The sequence below is a fragment of the Hyperoodon ampullatus genome (assembly GCF_949752795.1).
Source record: "Hyperoodon ampullatus genome assembly, chromosome: 14".
NCBI lineage: Eukaryota > Metazoa > Chordata > Mammalia > Artiodactyla > Ziphiidae > Hyperoodon > Hyperoodon ampullatus.
In genome coordinates, this window is record NC_136927.1 from 65,277,403 (window position 1) to 65,299,209 (window position 21,807).

At 45.9% G+C, this 21,807-nt stretch overlaps 2 protein-coding genes across 3 annotated transcripts; one reads left to right on the forward strand and one right to left on the reverse strand.

Moving 5' to 3' along the window:
• Window positions 1-688: 688 nt before the first annotated feature.
• Window positions 689-19,041, reverse strand: NFS1 (NFS1 cysteine desulfurase; the record flags this gene model as incomplete). 2 transcript variants are annotated; one of them, XM_079719559.1, is made up of 13 exons in its annotated part: window positions 689-752; window positions 4,911-5,000; window positions 5,415-5,498; window positions 6,136-6,217; window positions 6,297-6,402; window positions 6,810-6,967; window positions 9,663-9,797; window positions 10,489-10,582; window positions 13,039-13,191; window positions 16,295-16,378; window positions 17,384-17,500; window positions 18,216-18,325; window positions 18,942-19,041. In XM_079719559.1, the coding sequence occupies 13 exons, from the start codon at window positions 19,039-19,041 to the stop codon at window positions 689-691; spliced, it is 1,377 nt and encodes a 458-aa protein (XP_079575685.1). The 2 variants fall into 2 exon arrangements, with proteins under 2 accessions (XP_079575685.1, XP_079575686.1); XM_079719560.1 differs by lacking the exon at window positions 13,039-13,191 and having other exon boundaries at window positions 18,942-19,038.
• Window positions 19,042-19,131: 90 nt separating this feature from the next.
• Window positions 19,132-20,685, forward strand: ROMO1 (reactive oxygen species modulator 1). The gene is made up of 3 exons (XM_079719745.1): window positions 19,132-19,199; window positions 19,387-19,517; window positions 20,492-20,685. Exons 2-3 carry the CDS (start codon window positions 19,387-19,389, stop codon window positions 20,598-20,600), a joined length of 240 nt encoding a protein of 79 aa, XP_079575871.1. The 5' UTR covers window positions 19,132-19,199; the 3' UTR covers window positions 20,601-20,685.
• The last annotated feature ends 1,122 nt before the right edge of the window (window positions 20,686-21,807 follow it).

Genomic DNA, 21,807 nt, shown 5'->3' on the forward strand with positions numbered 1-21,807 from the left:
ATAAATAGAGGAAGGTGATTTTATTTCTCTAATTTGCAAATTAACAATTTTTTAAAAAGAAACATAAATTAGTACAATAATAGGTAGAGTCATACACATATTTCTGGCTCCATTAGGTCAAAAGAAAAGAAGGACAAGAACACAAAGGAGACAAGCCTTCTAAGAAACTTGCTGTTCAGTCTATAGTCAATATGAAAAGGTAGCCTTTGGAGCCACAAAAAAGATGAAATCGTAGATGATTATGCTTGATTCTAAAGGAGTCAATCTCTCTGAGCAGCAGTAAGCAACAACTCAAATGTCCAAGCAGAGCATCAGGGTCCCTGAACAAAGAGCCTTCTTCTGGTTCCTCGGGCTCCCCCCACCAAGGGTATAGGCTCCCCAAGCAGTAGCAATATCATTCATAGCAAATGTCCCTCCTGTTTCAGGATGAGAACATCTACTCACTATAAGACCACAGAAGGACCCCTGGAGAGAAATGGGTAGTGTTCCCCACCAAAGGAGCTGAGGCTGGAGAAAGATAGTTTTCTCATGTTTCTGTCTTGGAAGCAGGCCAATGCTGAAGTCAACTGCGCTATACCAATTCTGGTGTGAACATGGAACAGCCACTGCGGGTAACAAGGTACCTGGCTGTGCATGGGTTGATGAGGCAGGAGAAGCCAGGCCAGCACAAAGTCAGAGGCCCACTCTTCTAGTGTTGGGTCCACTTGATGCTCTTGAGGTCAATGCCATCCTGCACCATCTCCCAGAGAGGGCTGCCAAAGAGAAGAGGTATTTGGATGAGTGAAGGCTTAGGAAGCAGCCAGCACTGGCTCCTGGGCTGTAAGCCTTGACTTGCCTCCATCTGCTCTTGTCTCTCCTCTACCTCCTTGCCCTGATAGACCCCAACACAAGAGGTTATCAAGTCTTTCTCAGCTATATGTAAGTGCTTGTCAGCTCTAGCCTCTCCCCAGCTGCCAACATTAATAACTAGGTACCCCAGGCTCAGCTCCAATGGGGCCAAGCCAACAGCGTCAAGTGTGGTTATATTCATGAAGCTCTCATCCCAGTCATGAGAGGCTATGGACAGTTTCCCTGGGGGAATCAAGACTCTTGGAAGGTGTGTAAGCAGCGAGTTTCAGCCTCTCTACTAACCACCCCCCCCACACACACACAAATGGACTTTTCAGCACTTGTTTCTCAGTTTGTTTAGGGTTTTTTAAAATTTATTTATTTGGCTGCACTGGGTCTTAGTTGTGGCATGTGGGATCTTCGTTGCTGCGTGCAGGATCTTTAGTTGTGGCATGCGGGACCCTAGTTCCCTGACCAGGGATCAAACCGGGGCCCCCTGCATTGGGAGAGCAGAGTCTCAACCACTGGACCACCAGGCAAGTCCCCTCGTTTCTTGGTTTTGCTCTAGTTCTCAGAGACAGAACTTAGCCCTAAATCACCTGAATATGTAGCACCCTTATCCAGTTCTCACCAGATTCATCTCCCCAGAGTTCACTATGCTTCCAACATCCCTGGCTCCATTCAAAAGGATCTTTTGGATCTTAGACCTGGGCATCCCATCTCATACGGGAACTGCTGCTGGATATCTCTGCTAAGCTCTGATCCCCTTCAGCTTGAATGCCTTAGATAATGTTCCCAGACCAGATATTACTTCAATGTGTTATGACCATGGGATTTTGGTTTGGATTTCTCCAGTTAACTTTCTTCTACCCAATTTCATTCTATTCTTGGTTTATCTCTCTCCACTGCACTATGCATTCCCAGAATGCCTTTCTTTCTTTTTAATTTATTTTTGGCCATGCCCCATGGCATGCAGGGATCTTAGTTCCCCGACTAGGGATCGAACCCGTTCCCCCTGCAGTGGAAGCGCAGAGTCTTAACCACTGGACCGTCAGGGAAGTCCCCCAGCACACCTTTCTATTTGACATTTTCCAAGTCTCCTTAAAGTTAGCCATCTCCTTCCTGTCCCTTCTTTTTAGGGAAGGTCACTTAATATCATAGGCTCACAAAATAAACTTCTGGCTGAGGGTAATGAGACCAGGTTGAATTCAGTTTCTAAAGGATCAGAAGGAATAGGGTGAAAATGCTGAAACCATACAGATAGGAAGAATAAGTCTTTCCTGGCAGCACAGTCAGTAGAAATGTGCTCTGAGTGTGCCAGAGAGTATCAGAAAGCCAAGCCAAGGAAGAATCTAAGCAAGCTACAGATATTTAAGCAATACAATTAGACCCTGCAAAGGAAAATCCAGAGCCCAGAAAGGCCTGGGAGAGCTCACAAAGGGAAGCATCTCCATGAGCAACACAGGGCAATAGGTGGGTCAGATGCACAGTCACAGAACTTTCTCACTCTCACCAGCTAGACCAAGAGAATCTTGAAAGTCAAATTGAGCCAAAACAGAGATCTGAAAAAGTCCAGAGGCCCTGATGTTCCCATAAGGAAGCAGAGCTCTATGACTACTAGGGGAACCCCTGGTAGCAGCTGGCTGGTAAAGCATCTCTTGACCTTTATAAGCATCTTTACAAAGAAAACTCTGAGTAATGGTTCTTTTTTTTTTTAAATAAATTTATTTATTTATTTTTAATTTTTTTGGCTGCATTGGGTCTGTTGCTGTGTGCGGGCTTTTTCTCTAGTTGCACCAAGTGGGGACTTCTCTTTGTTGCGGTGCATGGGCTTCTCATTGCGGTGGCTTCTCTTGTTGTGGAGCATGGGCTCTAGAGCGCAGGCTCAGAAGTTGTGGCGCACGGGCTTAGTTGCTCTGCGGCATGTGCAATCTTCCTGGACCAGGGCTCGAACCCGTGTCTCCTGCACTGGCAGGCGTATTCTTAACCACTGTGCCACCAGGGAAGTCCTGAATAATGGTTCTTAACCTTTTGAGTATCTTATGAAAACTATGGATTGTCTTCCAAAGAAAATGCACAACTGTAAAACACTTAGCATACAATTTCAGGACTATCATGTACCTCCTTAAGTCCAGCCATAGAACCCAAATTAAGTTCCCTATCTTAAAAATCCCTATCTTTTTTTTTTTTTTTTTGCTGTATGTGGGCCTCCCACTGCTGTGGCCTCACGCGTTGCGGAGCACAGGCTCCGGACGCGCAGGCTCAGCGGCCATGGCTCACGGACCCAGCCACTCCGCGGCATGTGGGATCCTCCTGGACCGGGACAGGAACCCGTGTCCCCTGCATCGGCAGGCGGACCCCCAACCACTGCGCCACCAGGGAAGCCCCAAAATCCCTATCTTAAAGAGAGTTTTCCTAAACTTAGTCAACAAATCACGAATTTTGTATTGATATTGCTGCAATGACAACTATTAATACTATCAATAAAATAATGGGGGGGCTTCCCTGGTGGCGCAGTGGTTAAGAATCCGCCTGCCAATGCAGGGGACATGGGTTCGGGCCCTGGTCCAGGAAGATCCCACATGCCGCAGAGCAACCAAGCCCGTGCACCACAACTACTGAGCCTGCGCTCTAGAGCCCGCGAGCCACAACTACTGAAGCCTAAGCGCCTAGAGCCTGTGCTCTGCAACGAAAGAAGACACCGCAGTGAGAAGCCCGCGCACCACAACAGAGCCCCACTCTCCACAACTAGAGAAAGCCCGCACACAGCAACGAAGACCCAACACAGCCAAAAACAAAAATACATTTAAAAAATTTTAAATAAATAAATAAAATAAAATAACGGGGAATTCCCTGGCGGTCCAGTGGTTAAGACTCTGCACTTCGGGACTTCCCTGGTGGCGCAGCGGTTGAGAATCTGCCTGCTAATGCAGGGGGCACGAGTTCGAGCCCTGGTCTGGGAAGATCCCACATGCCGTGGAGCAACTAGGCCCGCAAGCCACAACTACTGAGCTTGCGCATCTGAAGCCTGTGCTCCGCAACAAGAGAGGCCGCAATAGTGAGAGGCCCGTGTACCGCGATGAAGAGTGGCCCCCGCTTGCCACAACTAGAGAAAGCCTCGCACAGAAACGAAGACCCAACACAGCCAAAAATAAATAAATAAATTTTGAAATAAATAAATAAATACTCCTGTTCTCTGTTTTAAAAAAAAAAAGAAAAAAAGACTCCGCACTTCCACTGCAGGGGGCACGGGTTCAATCCCTGGTCAGGGAACTAAGATCCTAAAAGCCATGCAGCCAAATAAATAAAATTTAATTAAATAATGAAAAACATCTGAATTTATTCAGTTCTTTCGGGTTTTTTTTTTGTTTTTTGGCCACGTGGGGTCGTCTTTGCTGCGTGTGGGCTTTCTCTAGCAGCGGCGAGCAGGGGCTTCTCTTGTTGCGGAGCACAGGCTCTAGGTGCATGGGCTTCAGTAGTTGTGGCACGCGGGCTTCAGTAGTTGTTGCTCATGGGCTCTAGAGCGCAGGCTCAGTAGTTGTGGCACACAAGCTTAGTTGCTCTGCGGCATGTGGGATCTTCCCGGACCAGGGCTCGAACCCACGTCCCCTGCATTGGCAGGCGGATTCTTAACCGCTGCGCCACCAGGGAAGTCCAGTTCTTTAGTTTTTTGTGTGTGTGTGTGGTACGCGGGCCTCTCACTGTTGTGGCCTCTCCCGTTGCGGAGCACAGGCTCCGGACGTGCAGGCCCAGCGGCCATGGCTCACGGGCCCAGCCGCTCTGCGGCATGTGGGATCCTCCCGGACCGGGGCACGAACCCATGTCCCCTGCATCGGCAGGCGGACTCTCAACCACTGCGCCACCAGGGAAGCCCCAGTTCTTTAGTTTTTAAAGACACCTTTTCATACTCTAAAAACAAGTAGCCAAGAGGATCCACTTTCCTGCTTTGTGGTATCTCTAAATCCTAAAATTCAAGGATTCTCAAACTTTGGTTTCTGGCAGTGTGAATACACAGCCTAAGGATAAGAGAGGAGCCAGCACAGCAGTTTCTTCCAAAGGGTCTCTGGTACAATAGTGCATACCTCATTTCTCGAAGACGCTTCACATGGTAAAGGCACTTCTCCACTGTGTAGTCTACTTCCTCCTCTGTAGTGAAACGGCCGATGCCAAACCTGAAAAAGACACAGAGAGGAGCTCTGCATCAGACCTGTGGCACCAGGGTAAATTCATTCAGCAAATGCTCAATGAGGATCTACTTCACAAAAGACATGGAGAGAACATGGTCCCTCCCCTAGGGGGCAGAGTTTCTCTGAACATGGTCTGTGCGCCACCTGAGAATCACTCTAGAAGTTTCCTACTGCTCCTCCAAACCTAATGAATCAGAATCTCTAGTGTGGCACTCAGACCTCTTCATCTTTCACAAACTTCCCAGGTGACAGTCGATGAGGTCTGCGAACCACTGCTAGAGAAACTTTCATGAAGAATGAAGAAGCGATAAGTTTCACTAAATTGAGGAAGACTCTAACAGGAGAAGAAGAATAGAAAAGAGGATGCCTTTCATAAATGCTGCAGCTCACATGACCGACCTGATAGAAGAGTGAGCTAAATCCTCATCAGCGCCAATTGCTCGAAGGACGTAAGAGGGCTCCAGGGATGCAGAGGTGCAGGCACTGAGGAGAAAGACACAGAGCCTTGCTCGGTTCAGCAATAAATCTGCTTTTGGCCACAAACCTCCAGTCTTGCTCCCACCCTCAGACCCCTGAAGTCATACCATGGAGACAAAAGAGACATTCTAATCTGACACAGCCGAAAGGGCCAGATGCTGCTAGCTGCCCTGGCCCCTGTGGAGGATAACCTCCTTGAGGAGGACACTGCCAAAGCATGACAGGGCATGATACCACGTGAGCTAGGTGTGACACCAAGAGGCAGCAGGGCACCAGGTGCTCACTGCCCTACAACCAAATGCATTATCTGTCCAGGCCTGGACAGCAGCTAAGCCCTTGGTGGCCTCTGAAGCATCCTTGAATTCTGGAGGCCTGTAACAGAACTACCAGAATAACACTAGAACAGATACATACATCTCCTGGGACCACAAAAGGCAGAAAACTCTACCACAGGAGGCCCTCCTAGGGTGGCAAACTTTAGCCTGTGCCCAGCCAGCTAAAAATAGGTGCTTACAAAATGACTTTTACTCTCAACTAAGAGCTCTTGTGCCTGTCATCTCCACAATGGGAAGCTTATTAACCTAACATTTAAAGCCAGACTAACCGGTCCTGCCACAGTCCCTGTCTATCCAGTCCAACTCACCTCCCCGAGGATAAGGCAACATCCTTGAGTGCCATCAGCAGACTCTCCCCTTCCACATACGCAAAGGAGAGGTTGATACAGCCTGGAAGAGTGAATTACTATGAGAGAAGGCTCAGAGTCTCCAGCTCCTCCAGATGGGGACAGAATGGGCACGTCTGTACCTGGGTAATGGTGCTCAGGGTCCCCATTCATCACCACGTCTGGAAGGCTCTTCATTATCTTCCGTGTCAGTCGTTCTGCTAACTTCGAGATCCGCTTGTGGTCATACTGAGGAGCAGGCAAGGGAGGACTAAGCATAGTGACCATTAACAGCTCAGAAACACACAGGACGAGGAGCCCTGCCCAGTGCCCAGAAGTGACTGTGCATCTGACCCACCTCTTGCCCTGTGTTGCTCAAGGAGACCACTGTATCCCCAAGACTGAACACAGAGATGCTCAATAACTGGACAGATGGTTTCAATAACCCAGAATAAATGAGCTGATAACTACTGAAGGGCCTGGATTTTGGAGCCCATAACACCTCCCTCAATAAGATGCCAGCAGCACTGGGACAAAGATGGTTTTCTTAAACCTCCTCTTCTGGCAAAGATCTGACCCAGTCATGACCAGAAGCCTCAACACGGGAGACCCAGCACAGGGGAAGAATCTGTAGGAGGGAACTGCTCTCCGCATACCTCCATCTCTTGCTGTGCCACCTCACACGCAGCCCCCAGCCCCACCACCAAGGGTGTGGGGACTGTCCCAGACCGCATGCCCCGCTCCTGCCCCCCTCCACTCTGCAGGGCCTCCACACGCACACGGGGCCGGCGGCGAATGTAGATGGCACCAACCCCTGGGAAACAAAGTTTATTACAAAAAAAGAGAAAAAGGAAAATGCAGATGAAACAAAATATCACTTTTCAAAGGGGTCAAAATATTCTTTCAACTTTTCTGTAAGCTTGACATTTTTCAATAAAAAAAGATTGGGGGAAAAGAAGAAACAGCAGCAAAAGCATAGTATTTATCCAAATTATTTTATACCAGAAGGAGTGATAGCCAAAATGTTTAAAGTAGCTCCCTATGCATGTATAAAATGACATCATGCAATGCAGCATTATTCATAATAGCAAAAAATTGGAAACAACTTAGATGTCCATAATCAGGAAAATGGGCAAATAAATTATGGTACATCCATGCCTGAAATTCAAAGGAGGTGTATAAAAGAATTAGGAAGCTCCTTCTGTACTACCACTATAAAATCTCCAAGGTACGTTGTTAGAACACTGGTGAAATCTGAATAATGTCTGTACTTCAGTTTAAAAAAATTAAAGATGCATTGTTAGGGGAAGATGCAATGAGTGTAGTATGCTACTGTTTGAGTAAAAAAGGGGAAGGGGGGCTTCCCTGGTGGCGCAGTGGTTGAGAGTCCGCCTGCCGATGCAGGGGACATGGGTTCGTGCCCGGGTCCAGGAAGATCCCACATGCCGTGGAGCGGCTGGGCCCGTGAGCCATGGCCGCTGAGCCTGTGCGTCCAGAGCCTGTGCTCCGCAACGGGAGAGGCCACAACAGTGAGAGGCCCGCGTACCACAAGAAAAAAAAAAAAAAAAAAAAAGGGGAAGGGGGGGAAGTATATATGTGATTATAAATTTATTTGTTTGTTTGTTTGTTTTTGGCCATGTTGGGTCTTGGTTGCCGTGCATGGGCTTTCTCTTGTTGCGGAGCACGGGCTCTAGGCGGCGCGGGCTTCAGTAGTTGTGGCACGTGGGCTCAGCAGCTGTGGCTCGTGGGCTCTAGAGCACAGGCTCAGTAGTTGCAGTGCATGGGCTTAGTTGCTCCGCAGCATGTGGGATCTTCCCAGACCAGGGCTCAAACCCGTGTCCCCTGCACTGGCAGGCAGATTCCTAAACACTGTGCCACCGGGGAAGTCCCATATATGTGATTATAAATGCATAAAATAGTTCTAGAAAAATACTCAAGAAAAATACGCAAACTGTCTCCCTAGGGGGAACTGCATGGCTTAGAGACAGAGGTGAGAGACTTGCCACAGTGTACTTTTTTGCAGCTTTTGAATTTTGAACCATATTGCCTTGTCTAAATAGAATAAAAATTTTTAATTTTTAAAAAAATTAAAACCTTGAGGGAAAAAAAGGGGAGAAGTCAGAATGGAAGTAAAAATTAGCATAATCTCCTAGGATCTATCAAAACTTAAAAATGTATACAACTTGTGACTCAGCAAATCTGTTTATGGGAATTTCATACCAAAATATGAGCATGAATGTACAAAGATATTCACTAAGTAGCCAAGGGTTTTGAATAGAGTGAGCACTTGCTAAAGGTCACCTTCTCCCTCACAGAACAACTACTGACTATTGAGGCAGAGACTACAGGTACCATAGCAAGTAAGGCAATGGTTCCCAAATTTATTATGAAGCACCCTAGTTTTAAAATAATTTATGTGCCAAACTGCATTTATTAAGAAATATTTCATTTCCCCATTAAAATAAAATCAAATTCAAGTATCCTACACTGTCTGAATCTCTGCAGTTCCCAGGTTCAGAGAGTCAGTGCTCAGATACTACATCTGGATAGTGAAGGATACCATATTATCTAAATCTATTTAGATCCTGAGTTCAAAAAGCAAGAGTTTGGATAGTGAGGGATACCTGTACACATTTAAGTGCTGATCAGAGCTTCTGCTCAATATGAGTTAATTTTATCAAAACAGATTTATCTACAAAAAAAGCCAATAAGCCAATTTTGGTTAAAGATAGAACACCTGTTGGGCTTACAAAAACACTCTTTACAACCTCTGGGAGCCTTCAGAAGAAGCCCCTCTTATATACTTCCAGGAGTTATCACACCTTTTTCCACAAGGCGTACATCCAGATGACACACCCCGCAGACACAGCAAGCGTACTGGCAGAACCAACCACCACAGGCCCTCACCCAACAGACAGAGGAGGAGTTGTTCATTTTGGATGGCTACCTCCATAAAATAGAGGACAATAGTCTCTTCCCAAAGATTGGGGTGCAGAGGCAGAATTCCAGCTAGAAAACATTCCTAGGCCAATAGGACCATAGGAAACAGACAAGTATCCTTGAGAGACTGATAGGAGCAAAGACTACTAAAACTAGGAACAAACACCAAGAAACATAAAAGCCCATACAATCTTCCCCTAAGGCTAAACACGAGGGAATGAAGAACTCAAAGAATATTGATGTGCAAATCACAATGGGGTAGACAAGATAACTGGACTTATCCAGCTAATTTTATATGACAAAACCTTTGTTCCTCAACCAAATTAACATCTACATGAAAGTATTTTCTAAAGAGACCAGTGAAGAATGGCCTGCTATATAGTAACTGCTAGAATCTACCAATAAGCACATGTTCCTAGCTATTGCTAAATGACACTTGCATTCTGCAGGGCACTCTGAATATACAATTTCCTCTGAGAGCAGTGATAGTCCCAAATGAGTCCCAGGAACACCTGTCAAAGAGTTTGCCGGGAGGTCCAGAGAGCAGGAACTCTAGGAGGGGCTAGTACCTTTCGGACCATAGATTTTGTGACCACTGATGCTCATGAGATCAATTTTCATGTCGTTGACGTCGAGTGGGATTTTTCCAACAGCCTGGGCTGCATCAGTATGGAAATACACCTTTCTGGAACTGCAAATGTGCCCTGAGAAAACAACAAAGGGGAAGAACCAGAGCACAATGTTAGGAAGTAACCTGGCAGTGGTCCCACAATGTACCATGAGTTCTAAGGCAAAATCATACATGGCATTGGCCACTAGCCACATAGTAAATCACTTCTCTCTCTTTCTGTCTCTGTCTCTCTCTCATTCTCAGCTCTAGTGTCCTTGACTAGAATAAACAAGAGCAAGTGCAAAACACCCAATCAAAACACCCCCGATATTCTGATTCATAAGACTCTTCCTACCTCATTAACACTGGCCTTTCATTATATCGGATTAACTTTTAGATCCTTTTGATTTAAAAGAAGCAAAGATTAACAGATCTATTTGCTAATGTACCTAAGAGGTTACAGGGCGAGTGCCTCTGGCTCTATGAGCATAGTAAAGAGATGTTCTAAAACAAAAAAGGTAAAAGAGGAAGAGAAAAAAGGTGGAGGTTTTTTGTTTTGTTTTCTGCACCAAGTGCAATAAAATGAAAACAACATAAAGGGTACTACACCTGGATTCAAATACTAGCTATGCTATTTACAATATGTCCTTGAACAAGGAACTGAAGCTCTCTCTCTCTTAGTTTCCTTACCTCATTCTATAAAGTGTTACAGCTCCTAGTCCAGTCCTTCTCCTCAGATGGATCCCAGTGGTGGGCAAGCGTCAGGGTCCACCCATGATACTCACCTATTTCTGCAATGGGCTGCTTCACTCCAATCTCATTGTTCACTGTCATGACTGAGACCAGACTGGTATCCGGCTGGATGGCAGCCTCTAGTTCCTAAGAATATCAGGAGTAAGGAAACTATATATTACCAACAAAGTCCTCCCTAACTCAGAATGTATGCAAGCTTAGTCTTGAAAAGGGGCCTTTCACTACACACCTACCGGAGTGGGTAAAATTAAAATAGTGACAACACAAAATGCTGGCAAGGATGCAAAGAAACTGGATTACTCATATACTACTGGTGGGAACCTAAAATGGTACAACCACACTGAAAAACAGTTTGGTAATTTTTGTTTCTTATAAAACTAAACATGAAATTACCATATGACCCAGTAATTGCACTCTTGGGCATTACCTCAGGGAAATGTAAACTTAAATTCACACCAAAAAACCGATACATAAATGTTCATGGTAGCTTTATTCATAATAGCCAAAACCTAAAAACAACCCAGATGTCCTTCAACAGGTAAATGGTTAAAGAAACTGTGTACTTCCATTACATGGAATACTATTCAGCAATAAAAAGGTACAGACTACTGAGACATGCAACAACTTAAATGACTCGCCAAAGACTTATGCTAAATTAAAAGAGCCAATCTGAAAAGGTTACGTCCTATATTATTCCATTTACATAACGTTATTGAAAAGACAAAATTAAAGAAATGGAGATCAAATTAGTGGTTTTAAAAGAAGACCATGGGACTTCCCTGGTGGTCCAGTGGTAAAGAATCCACCTTACAATGCAGGCGGATCTGATCTGGGTTTGATTGTGGTCAGGGAACTAAGATCCCACATGCCGTGGGGCAACTAAGCCCATGCACCACAACTACTGAGCTCGCGCGCCCTGGAGCCTGCATGCCACAACTACAGAAGAGAAAACCCGCAGGCCGCAACTAGAGAGAAGCCCGCGCACCACAATGAACAGCCTGCGCGCCGCAACGAAAGATCCTGCATGCCTCAACAAAGATCCTGCGTACCACAACTAAGGCCCGACGCAGCCAAAAATAAAATAAATAAATAAATTAATTCATTCATTCATTAATCTTTAAAAAAAAAGAAGACCATGAAGCATCATTGTGGTGATAGTTACATGAAACTACACGTGATGAAACTGCATAGAGCTAAACATACACACAAGTGAGTACAAGTAAAACTGGGGAAATCAGAGCAAGATGGATAGATTCTATCAACATCAATATCCTGGTTGTAATATTATACTATACTTCTGTAAGATGTTATCATTAAGGGAAACTGACAGAGGGTACATGAGATCTCTCTGTATTACTTCTGACAACTGCATGAGAATCTAATTATTTAAAAATTAAAAGTTTAATAAAAAAAGAGTGGGAGCCTTTCCTACATAAGGTTGTCAGGGTAAAAAGCAGCAAAGAACAAAGTAAGTAGTAAAAAAAAAGGCTACTATTTTCAACACTGAGGTAGGGACCACATTTAACTAAATTTTTTTTTTTTTTTTTTTTTTTTTTGCGGTACGCGGGCCTCTCACTGCTGTGGCCTCTCCCATTGCAGAGCATAGGCTCCAGACGCGCAGGCTCAGCGGCCATGGCTCACGGGCCCAGCTGCTCCGCCGCATGTGGGATCTTCCCGGACCAGGGCACGAACCCGCGTCCCCTGCATCGGCAGGCGGACTCTAAACCACTGCGCCACCAGGGAAGCCCTAACTAAAATATTTATCTTAAAGAAACTAGTAATCAACCTCCCAACATCTATTATGCTTTCCCTGACACTGGTCTGATGTAGGTTCTCAAAGTTATGTTTCTCTCAGCTTCTTGTTTACTTCCTTTATTGCATATATCCCAATTCATAATTATTTCATTTATGTGTTTGTTTACATGTTAACTGTCCCCTTCACTAGAATATAAGCTCCTTGAAGGCAGGGACTAACATCCTACTTAATGGTGAAAGCTTTCATCTAAGATCAGGAAGAAAACAAGGGTATCTGCTCTCACCACTTTTATTCAACTTTGTACTAGAAGTTCTTGCCTGGGCAACTGGGCAAGAAAAAGAAATAAAAGCCCTCCAGGTTGCAAAGAAAATAGTAAAATTATCTCTATTTGCACATCACAGGGATCTGTCCACAAATTATATATTAGGATTTGTCTAGGGATGCTGATATCCAAAATTTGGTGGAGAAGATACTTGGACCCAAAGTTGACATATAAAGATATGGGCCAAAAAGGGAAATATTATTCACAAAAATGACCCCTACTCTTTTGAAGGATGAGAAACATCAGTGCAGGGAGAAGGAGGCCAGACCTTTCCCATGCTGGCTCTCACACAGACCAGGAAGCACCAACAAAGCTGAGAAACAAATCTTCCACAGAAAAGGAGGATGGTACACACTCAAGGGGAACATACTCTGAGTCACACTGCAAGGCCTATTTCTCTAAACCCCTCCCTCACCATTAGATCTAGTCCTTCAAGCTCCAGCTGAGGCTGAAGAGATAGATTTATAGGATGAAGCCAGGCTCCTCCTATTTTGTCCCTCTTACCTTCAGGTCGATGATCCCACTCTTCTTCACTGGGAGGTAGGTGACCTGAAAGCCCTCAGCTTCCAGTGAACGGCAGGAGTCCAAGACACATTTGTGTTCTGTCTGTGTGGTGATCAAGTGCTTTTTCCGTGATCTGTAGAACCTGGCCACCCCCTAGAAGTTGGTAGTGGTGAAAGGAAGAAGAATATACTCAGAGAGACAGCAATGACTTCCATCCTAGTGGTAGGGAGTAAGTGGACAAAGGCAATATGCTTCAACATCAATTCTCTGACACCAATTGCATGTCCTATAATTCAATTTAATTCTGACACTAACTATCCCAAATTAGCGCAAATCCCACAGATTAAGGGCCTCAGTCCCGCAAGACCGCCTCCACTTCAGATGCCAGCCGTAAGGCCTAGGTGTCACAAGTCACCCACCCATACTTCCCCAGCTGGCTACAAATACAGGGCTTCCCACAGTCCCCTAAGGTTCAATAATTCTCTATGATTCACAGAACTCAATGAAAACACTATATTACTATCATAGCTTTGTCACAAAGGATACAACCCAGGAACAGCCAAATGGAAGAGATGCACAGGGTAAGTTCTGGGGCAGGGAGGGGCACAGAGTTTCCATGCCCTCTCCCTGTAAATCTAAGAATGCCACCTTCCAGTACAACCATGAGTTTGCCAACCTGGAAGCTCCTCTGAGTTTTGTTTTCCAGAGTTTTTATGGGGGTTTCATAACACAGGCACAACTGATTAAATCATTGGCCATATGACTGGACTCCATCTCCAGCCCCCCTCTCTTCCCCAGATGAAAGTTACAACTCTCTAATCACATTCTTGGTCCTTCTGGAGTGGCCAGCATGTCCCTTGAAACTATCTAAGGGCCCACCATGAATCACTTCATCACCAGAAACTCAGGTATGGTACAAAGGGGCTTGTTATGAATAACAAAACACATTCCTAGCATTCAGGAAACTGCAAGGTTTTAGAAGCCCTGTGCCAGGAACACAGGACAAAGAACAAATATATTTTTTATTGTACCATAGGTGGAAAGTGGGGAACATTGCTATCCTTGCATCCCAGGAAAAGTCTTTCTCTTTTATTTCTATTTAAATACAAAACATGCAAATATGGTGATACCCAAAGCTGGCAGTGCAGAAGTGAAACTCATAGACACATTCCTTGCTGATGGCATTATTTACACTATAATCTCTTCAGAAATCATTTATAAAGATGAATTAATTAAAAGCTGAATTCACACTCTTTACTGTGATTCCTCTTTTGGGAATTTACCGTAGGGCAGTGGTCCCGAACCTTTTTGGCACCAGGGACCAGCTTCATGGAAGACAGTTCTTCCATGGATGGGGGGGGGCGGGGTTCAGGCAGTAATGCGAGCTATGGGGAGCGGCAGATGAAGCTTCACTCGCTCGCCTGTCTGCTGCTCACCTCCTGCTGTGCGGCCTGGTTCATAGACCGGTAGCGGTCCATGGCCCAGGGGTTGGGGACCCCTGCCTTAGGGAAATATTTCAAAGGATAGATGAAGCTTTAGAGACAAAATATGCTTTAGTTATATTTACAATCCTTAAAAACATAGAAAGATTAAACACATCCAACAACAGAGAAATGAACAGTAAACTGCAATAACACAACTCCATGAAAAAGAATATAGTTATATTAAAAACTGCGGAGTTTGAAATGGAAAAACATAGGATATGTTATTAATGGTTACAGAAGAATAAATGTGGCATGCTACAATATGTGAAAATATTAAAAGCAAATTCATATGTATGTATAATTTGTTTTCTAGAACAATACTAAACAGACTTGAGGTCAGAATAGGGGAGGAAGAAGTGGAAGACCTACACTTTATTTTAAACCTTTCCATAGGGTTAAAAAAAAAAAATCTCACCACATATGCATGAATTCCTTTAAAAAAATTAAAATAAATAAAATGTGCAACCCAGTCCCTCTCAGAGCTTATAAGAATACTACTTTAAAAGCAGAATATGAAACTAATTAGGTCAAAATTATAACTTCATAAAAACTGTACGAAAACAAAAAACAAAAAAACCTGTATGTTCTTGAGGACAAGGAACATAAAAATGAAAACATTAGAAGTTCCCTCCCCACCTCCTATCTCACTTACCCAAAGTGCTGAATCCTCTAATAGCAGACAGATATTTATTCTACCCGTCTAGGAGACTAGGGGAAAGCTGTCGCAACTACTCTAGCAATCCTTGGCCTCTAGGTTTGGGAATCTGCGGAAACCTTCAAAGCAAACATTTTCAAAGTTCTGAAAATGCTCCTCATTCCAGAAACCATCCTCATCTTTGGAGAGACCACACCCCTGGCTCTGTGGCCTCTGCAGTCCCAAGGAAGGATACCTTCCTTCTAAAGGGATCAGGCAGAGTACTGATGACTCTGGAACCTGGCCCAGGTCTAGGCCTCCTTTACTCAGTCCAAGGTCAGAAAAAGCCATACTGGCAACACAGGTGAGAGACAGTGGTGAGAGGGGGTGGAGCCAGAGTTGAACCTACAGCAGCCCACAATTTATCAGAGCCTTGGTATTTACACAAGTGACCCTGGCAACCAGACCCAGTCAGACGTGTTTATGTTCTGTGAAACACCGACGTGACCACTGAGACTGGAATTTTACTTCTGTTAGCACCGAAGATCTGTAGGTCCTAAGGATAGAGTGACTAATCTCAGAATGGGTGATCAAGTGAATGTCTGCAGAAGGCACCACAGCAACCAGTACAAAACAGGGACATCTAAAGAAAACAGGAGGAACATGCTGCAAACAGATCTCATCAGAAAGAAAGGGAAGGCTGAGAGGAAGGCAGCCCTGAAATCACAGATATAAGTGTGAAGCTGGTAACAAGAAGCAGAGAAATATATCCAATTACAAGTGTATTCTGGACTTCACTGTGACTAGATCAAAAGGATGGGGAAAAGGGTTGAGTCACCATTATTTACTCTTTGAAGTAGCTGCCGTCCAAAACACCACATGGTTGATGGTCCAAGAGCCACCTCCTTTCCTATCCAACTACCTCACTGAACTCAGTTCAACAGGAGCAAAGACTTAAGATAGAGTAGACTGCAAAGGGCTGAAGGAAGCAACAAATCAGAAAGAGTATGTGTCTGTATTTTCTTCACAATAGAGTGAAAGTGGGTGGCTAGGAAATATATATGAGCCTAGATGATGGCAGGACACCACCTCCCAGGTCAGGAAAGCCCAGATATGCCCTTTGGTTCCCTTCTCTTACCTTAATTGCTATGTTGTTGGATTCAGTAGCGCCACTAGTGAAGATAATCTCACGAGGATCAGCCCCAATCAGAGATGCTACTTGCTGCAAGCCAAGAAACAAAAATAAGTAGCATCAGTACCCTAGGCAGGACTGCAGCTGCAGAGACAACTAAGACAAAGGTCTGGAGCAAGAAGAGTTCCACTGCATTCTATCAACTGCTCAAGAAGCAGCTCTGTACCCACTAGAATCAGACAAGGGGATATATTCAGCTACATCCCAGATCCCAGGCTCTTTTCCAGCCCAATACAAAATAATAACTTTGGTGTTTTTGAAAAAGCACTTATTGAGCTCTTAGTATGTATACGCATCATGTTAATAAATACATCACCAGGGCTTCTCTGGTGGTGCAGTGGTTGAGAATCTGCCTGCCAATGCAGGGGACACAGGTTCAAGCCCTGGTCTGGGAAGATCCCACATGCCGCGGAGCAACTAGGCCCGTGAGCCACAACTACTGAGCCTGCGCGTCTGGAGCCTGTGCTCCGCAACAAGAGAGGCCGCAACAGTGAGAGGCCTGCGCACTGCGATGAAGAGTGGACCCCGCTCGCCGCAACTAGAGAAAGCCTTCGCACAGAAACGAAGACCTAACACAGCCAAAAATAAATAAATAAATATATATATATATATATATATATAAACACATCACCAGAATTGTCTGATTTAATCCACCCAATAACCCTAAGAAGTAGGAACTACTACAATCACTATTTTCTTCTTCTTTCTTTCTTTTTTTTTTTGGCCATGTTGGGCGGATTGCAGGATCTTAGTTCCCCAACCAGGGATCGAACCCAGGCCCTTCCCAATCTCCATTTTCAGTGTGAGGAAACCGAGGCTTCGAGAAATCAGATAACTTGCCAAAGGTCATTTAGCTAGGAAATGTGGGAACTAATCAAATGCCTTCAGACGGACTCCAAAGGCCTGTTCTTTGAATCTCTTCCTGAGAGAGCCCCAAGCCATTTTCACCTCCACCCACAGCTACAAAAAAAGAAATGCCTCCCACAGGCCACTGACCCTCTGACATCAGAACCTCCTAGAGTCCTCTGTACTAACCTGGCGAGCACGTTCCATGGCTGCCTCACTCTCCCAGCCATAAGCGTGTGTCCGGGAATGTGGGTTCCCATAGTAGTTGACTAGGTAAGGGAGCATGGCATCAAGCACCCGAGGGTCCTGAGTATAACAGAATAGATCAGTCTCCTTGAGCCCATAGTTAACTCGGGCCCCACTCCATCCCCTGAGACCTGCCCAACCTGCCTCAGCACACTCCCAACCCTTCAGACCCTGCCTAGATTAGGCCTCAAACATTCTTCCATCCCCTCAGGTACTAACCAAATGTTAGCCTAATATACTCCCCTACCAACCCATCTTAAATCAGATTATTCTACCATCTGCTCAGATAATCTACAAACATTGCCCTGTCCTGATAGCCGTGTCTGCTGGTGTTTCCACTCCTGCCAAGAAATGTGATCTACAAGAGCACAGGACATGACAGAGCCCACATGTTGATGAAAACGTGCATTAATATTCAAGTGTTTATCATGCGCCAGGCGCTGTTCTAAGGGCTACTTTATGTCTTTTAACCTATTTAATTCTTGCCCAAATTCACGTAGTAAGTAGCAATCCAGCTAATTCCAGAGCCTATGCTTTTAACTACTACCAGAGTGCCTGCACTGAGTGATGTGTCCAAGATCAATAGCTAGTAAGTAGTAAAGCCATTTCTAGAGGATTACAACTTAAGCCTCCTGACTCCTGGCTCATTGCTTTTCCCAACACACAGTTCTCAATGGCTCTTACTTCTACAGGGATTCAGCCATTTCTGTGCATTACCACTTCTACAATATAATTCCTAAAAACAGCTTGGGGAAAGCTGCCCCTCGATCCTTACCAGAGGAGTTGTAGCTTGCACATCCATATACAGAGGTCGCAGCACTGATTCCGCCTCCGGAGCAGTGGCTGCATCTGAGGGAACAGCAGACTGGGGAGCATGGTCTACAACTGACAACAAATAGAACCGAGTGGCCACGTGAGAGTATGCAACTCTGCACACAGGGCATCCAAGACAGCAGAAGGTAAAAGCTGGATGGAGGTGAGATAAATTTAAGGGATGCTGAGGTCGAATCTCAGTGGAAAAGGAAACAAAACATCAGAAAACTTGAGCCAACTGTAAAAAGAGGTAAGGGAGAGAGACAGGGTTCTTGGAGGGGAGTGCTAAGACAACATTCAAATTGCATCGTTGGGAGTGAGGAGACCTCTGAAAGGGCAAAGCCACTGAGAAGGAATGTGGAGACGGTATGTAAGATCTCCTTCAAAGACTACTGGCTGGACGACTGGCATCTCTAAAATTTGGCCAGGAGAGGTCCGAAGGCCGAGCATCAAGGGCTCTGAGGGCCTGCAGGGAAGGATCTGAAGTGCGGGAGGGGGACGCGCGGCGAAGTCAACCGGTCGGAGGGCCGGCATGAGAAAGTTTGAGGGGGGCAGCCAAGAGGAAGGATCAGAGGGTCTGGGTAGCGGGCGGAAGAGGGAGGCTCCTGAATACGCAGGTGCGTCCCCGCGCCCAGGGGAAAGATCCTCGCCTCCGGGAAGGTGGCTGCGAGCGCGCCCCGGATCGTACCGCACAGGCGCAGCCCCCGAGTGGGTGCCTTCGCCCTCGGCCACGGAGCGGCGGGGGCGGCCGCAGCCACCAGCCTCCAAGAGGTTCTCAGTAGCATCATCTCGGTGGCAGCCCTGCGCCCGAAATGGCTGCTGTCCCCAGCTACAGGCTCCCGGAAATACTACGCCGCGCCCCGGAAGCGGTTCCTCTGGCCGCGAGTGCGCTCCGCCTCGCGTTCCGTGTGAGACGTGGAGCTGAGCGACCGAGGCCGCGAGCAAGGTAAGGTGGGGGCACCGCGGCGCGGGGACTCGAACGCTTAGAAGGTGATGGAGCCGGGCTACACCCTTCTTTTCCTTCCCGGATTTCCCCGAATCCCCGGGCCCGCTCCCTACCCCACCTCCTACGCCCCCTGCCCGACTCGGGCTGGCGGCTAGGCCCGCACTCCCCAAACCTTCGAACCCCGCAGATGCCGGTGGCCGTGGGCCCCTATGGACAGTCACAGCCAAGCTGCTTCGACCGCGTGAAGATGGGCTTTGTGATGGGTTGCGCCGTGGGCATGGCCGCCGGGGCGCTCTTCGGCACCTTTTCCTGTCTCAGGTGAGGGGCATGGGCCGTGATCTCTGGGCGGGACTACCGGACTTTGCCGCCCCATACCACTCGGCCTGCCGCTTCTTTCCAATTCCCTCGCTGCCCTCTAACGAGCGAGACTGATTTCCTAACCACCTTCAGTCTGGGAGGACAGGTTGGAAGCCTAAATGGTTGAGAATATGAGCTCTGACTCAAACCACTCTCTGGCCCCTTACTCATTTTGTAACCTTAGGCAAGTTGGAGCCTGGGTTTCAAGTGTAAAATGAGGTCAGTAACCTCATAGAGTTATAAGGCTCAAATCAGACCACACTTAGCACACAATCTGGCACATAGTAAGTGCTCAATAAAAGGCTATTCTTACTGTCTTCCTGCTGTTATATTTATTTCCAATTGCGCGTAGCGAAACAAACTTGATTAAATTTACTGGAACAGGATGTAGAAATTAAGCAGATAAACTCTACACCCTGTCATTTTCACACGTAAAAGAGACTATTCCCATTTTTCCAGATTGTAAATTATCATTTACTGAGCACTTACTGTCTGTCACGGTGCTAAATGCCCTGTTATCACAACAGTGCTGTGAATGCTGTGCTCATTTTACACTTGACACAGCCTGTAAATTGCATTCTTAGTTCTTGAACCCAGGTCTGACATCCCTATCGTTGTTTTAACACTAGGAAACCGTCTAAAAGACAGATGTCTTATTGGATCATAAACCAGCACAAAAAAATGGTTTCCCTGTCCACGTACTTTATACTGCTTCTGCTGCCTCCCAGAAACAAAAGTCAGTTGATACATTCATCAGAATCCACCTAGAGACCCTAATGGACCCTTTTCCTTGGCATTACACAACCCATATGGGAAGATAATGTCCTGCCAGACTTCAGCAGTGCCCATTATAAACACAAATTGGAAAAGGGCAGTTAATGTTCCTCCCTGTATTTTTGTTCCCAATTGGCCCCATCTTGGTTTCCTCCTCTCAGGATCGGAATGCGGGGTCGGGAGCTGATGGGCGGCATCGGGAAAACCATGATGCAGAGTGGCGGCACCTTTGGCACATTCATGGCCATTGGGATGGGCATCCGGTGCTAATCAGGGCAGTGGTTGCCCACAACATCCACCCCCTCCCATCATTCCCAGCCCATGTACTATAATAAAACAAGTCTGAGTATTGTGAGTTTCTGTTAGAAGCATTTTTCTCTCAGCCTGTTACCCAGCTTGGTTAATCTTTGCAGGTGAGCTAATGAGGTTTGGTGTCTTGTTTCACAAGACCTTTCTCTGTTAGTCCAAAGTTGGAGGGACTTCCCTGGTGGCCCAGTGGCTAAGACTAGGTGCTCCCAATGCAGGGGACCCGGGTTTGATCCCTGCTCAGGGAACTAGATCCCACATGCCACAACAAAGACCCAGCGCAGGCAAATAAGTACTTTTTTTAAAAAAGTTTAGAATGATTCTGCATGCCTGGGACTTTTCAGATTCTAGTAAATCCTTATTATTCAACCCTTTAAGGTTGATGCTATTAGTTTTACGCCTTTAAAATGTTAAGTCTAGATTTTCCTCAAGGTCACTGGTTAGCTATTACATTGTTCACCCGAAAATTGTCCTTCAGATGACTTGATCACAAAAAGAACAAATTCAAACCTTTATAGCCTCTCAGCTTCATGAATCCCAGATGATTTTCTAACCAGCCATCAGTGAAGATGTAAACTTTACCAACTGACCCCCCCCATTCTATTAATTAGCTTAAGGTAAGCTCACCCTCACCTGTACAAGCAACATATTCCTTGATATTGCTCTAAACTGAGTTCCCCTCAAATATTTCTCAATCATTAAGATGGTAATAAATGTTATTAATAAACTACACTGGAATATTTGGGGGGCATAAAGACACTCAGATCTAACTGCAATCAAGGACACTCCCAGAAATCACAGCACCTAAAAAATTCACCACCAAATTGGATGTTGTCTCAGGAATTGATTGAAGGATCTCACTCCAAATAGCCATTTGAGCTATTTTCTATTTGACTGAACTCTTTAACAAATTTGCTTTGGACATCATTTACAACCCAAATTTCTTTTATCTATCTTTGGCTGTGTTGGGTCTTCGTTGCGGTGCACGGGCTTTCTCTAGTTGCGGTGAGCAAGGGCTACTCTTCCTTGGGGTGCATGGGCTTCTCGTTGTAGCTTCTCTGGTGGAGCACAGGCTCTTGGGGCACAGGCTTCAGTAGTTGTGGCACACAGGCTTAGTTGCTCTGCTGCATGTGGGATCTTCCCGGACCGGGGCTCGAACCTGTGTCCCCTG

Coding starts and splice junctions, on each gene's coding strand:
- ROMO1 (XM_079719745.1), top strand. CDS start 19,387: ATGCCGGTGGCCGTGGGCCCCTATGGACAGTCACAGCCAAGCTGCTTC. Junction 19,518..20,491: donor GGCACCTTTTCCTGTCTCAG/GTGAGGGGCATG, acceptor TCCTCCTCTCAG/GATCGGAATGCGGGGTCGGG.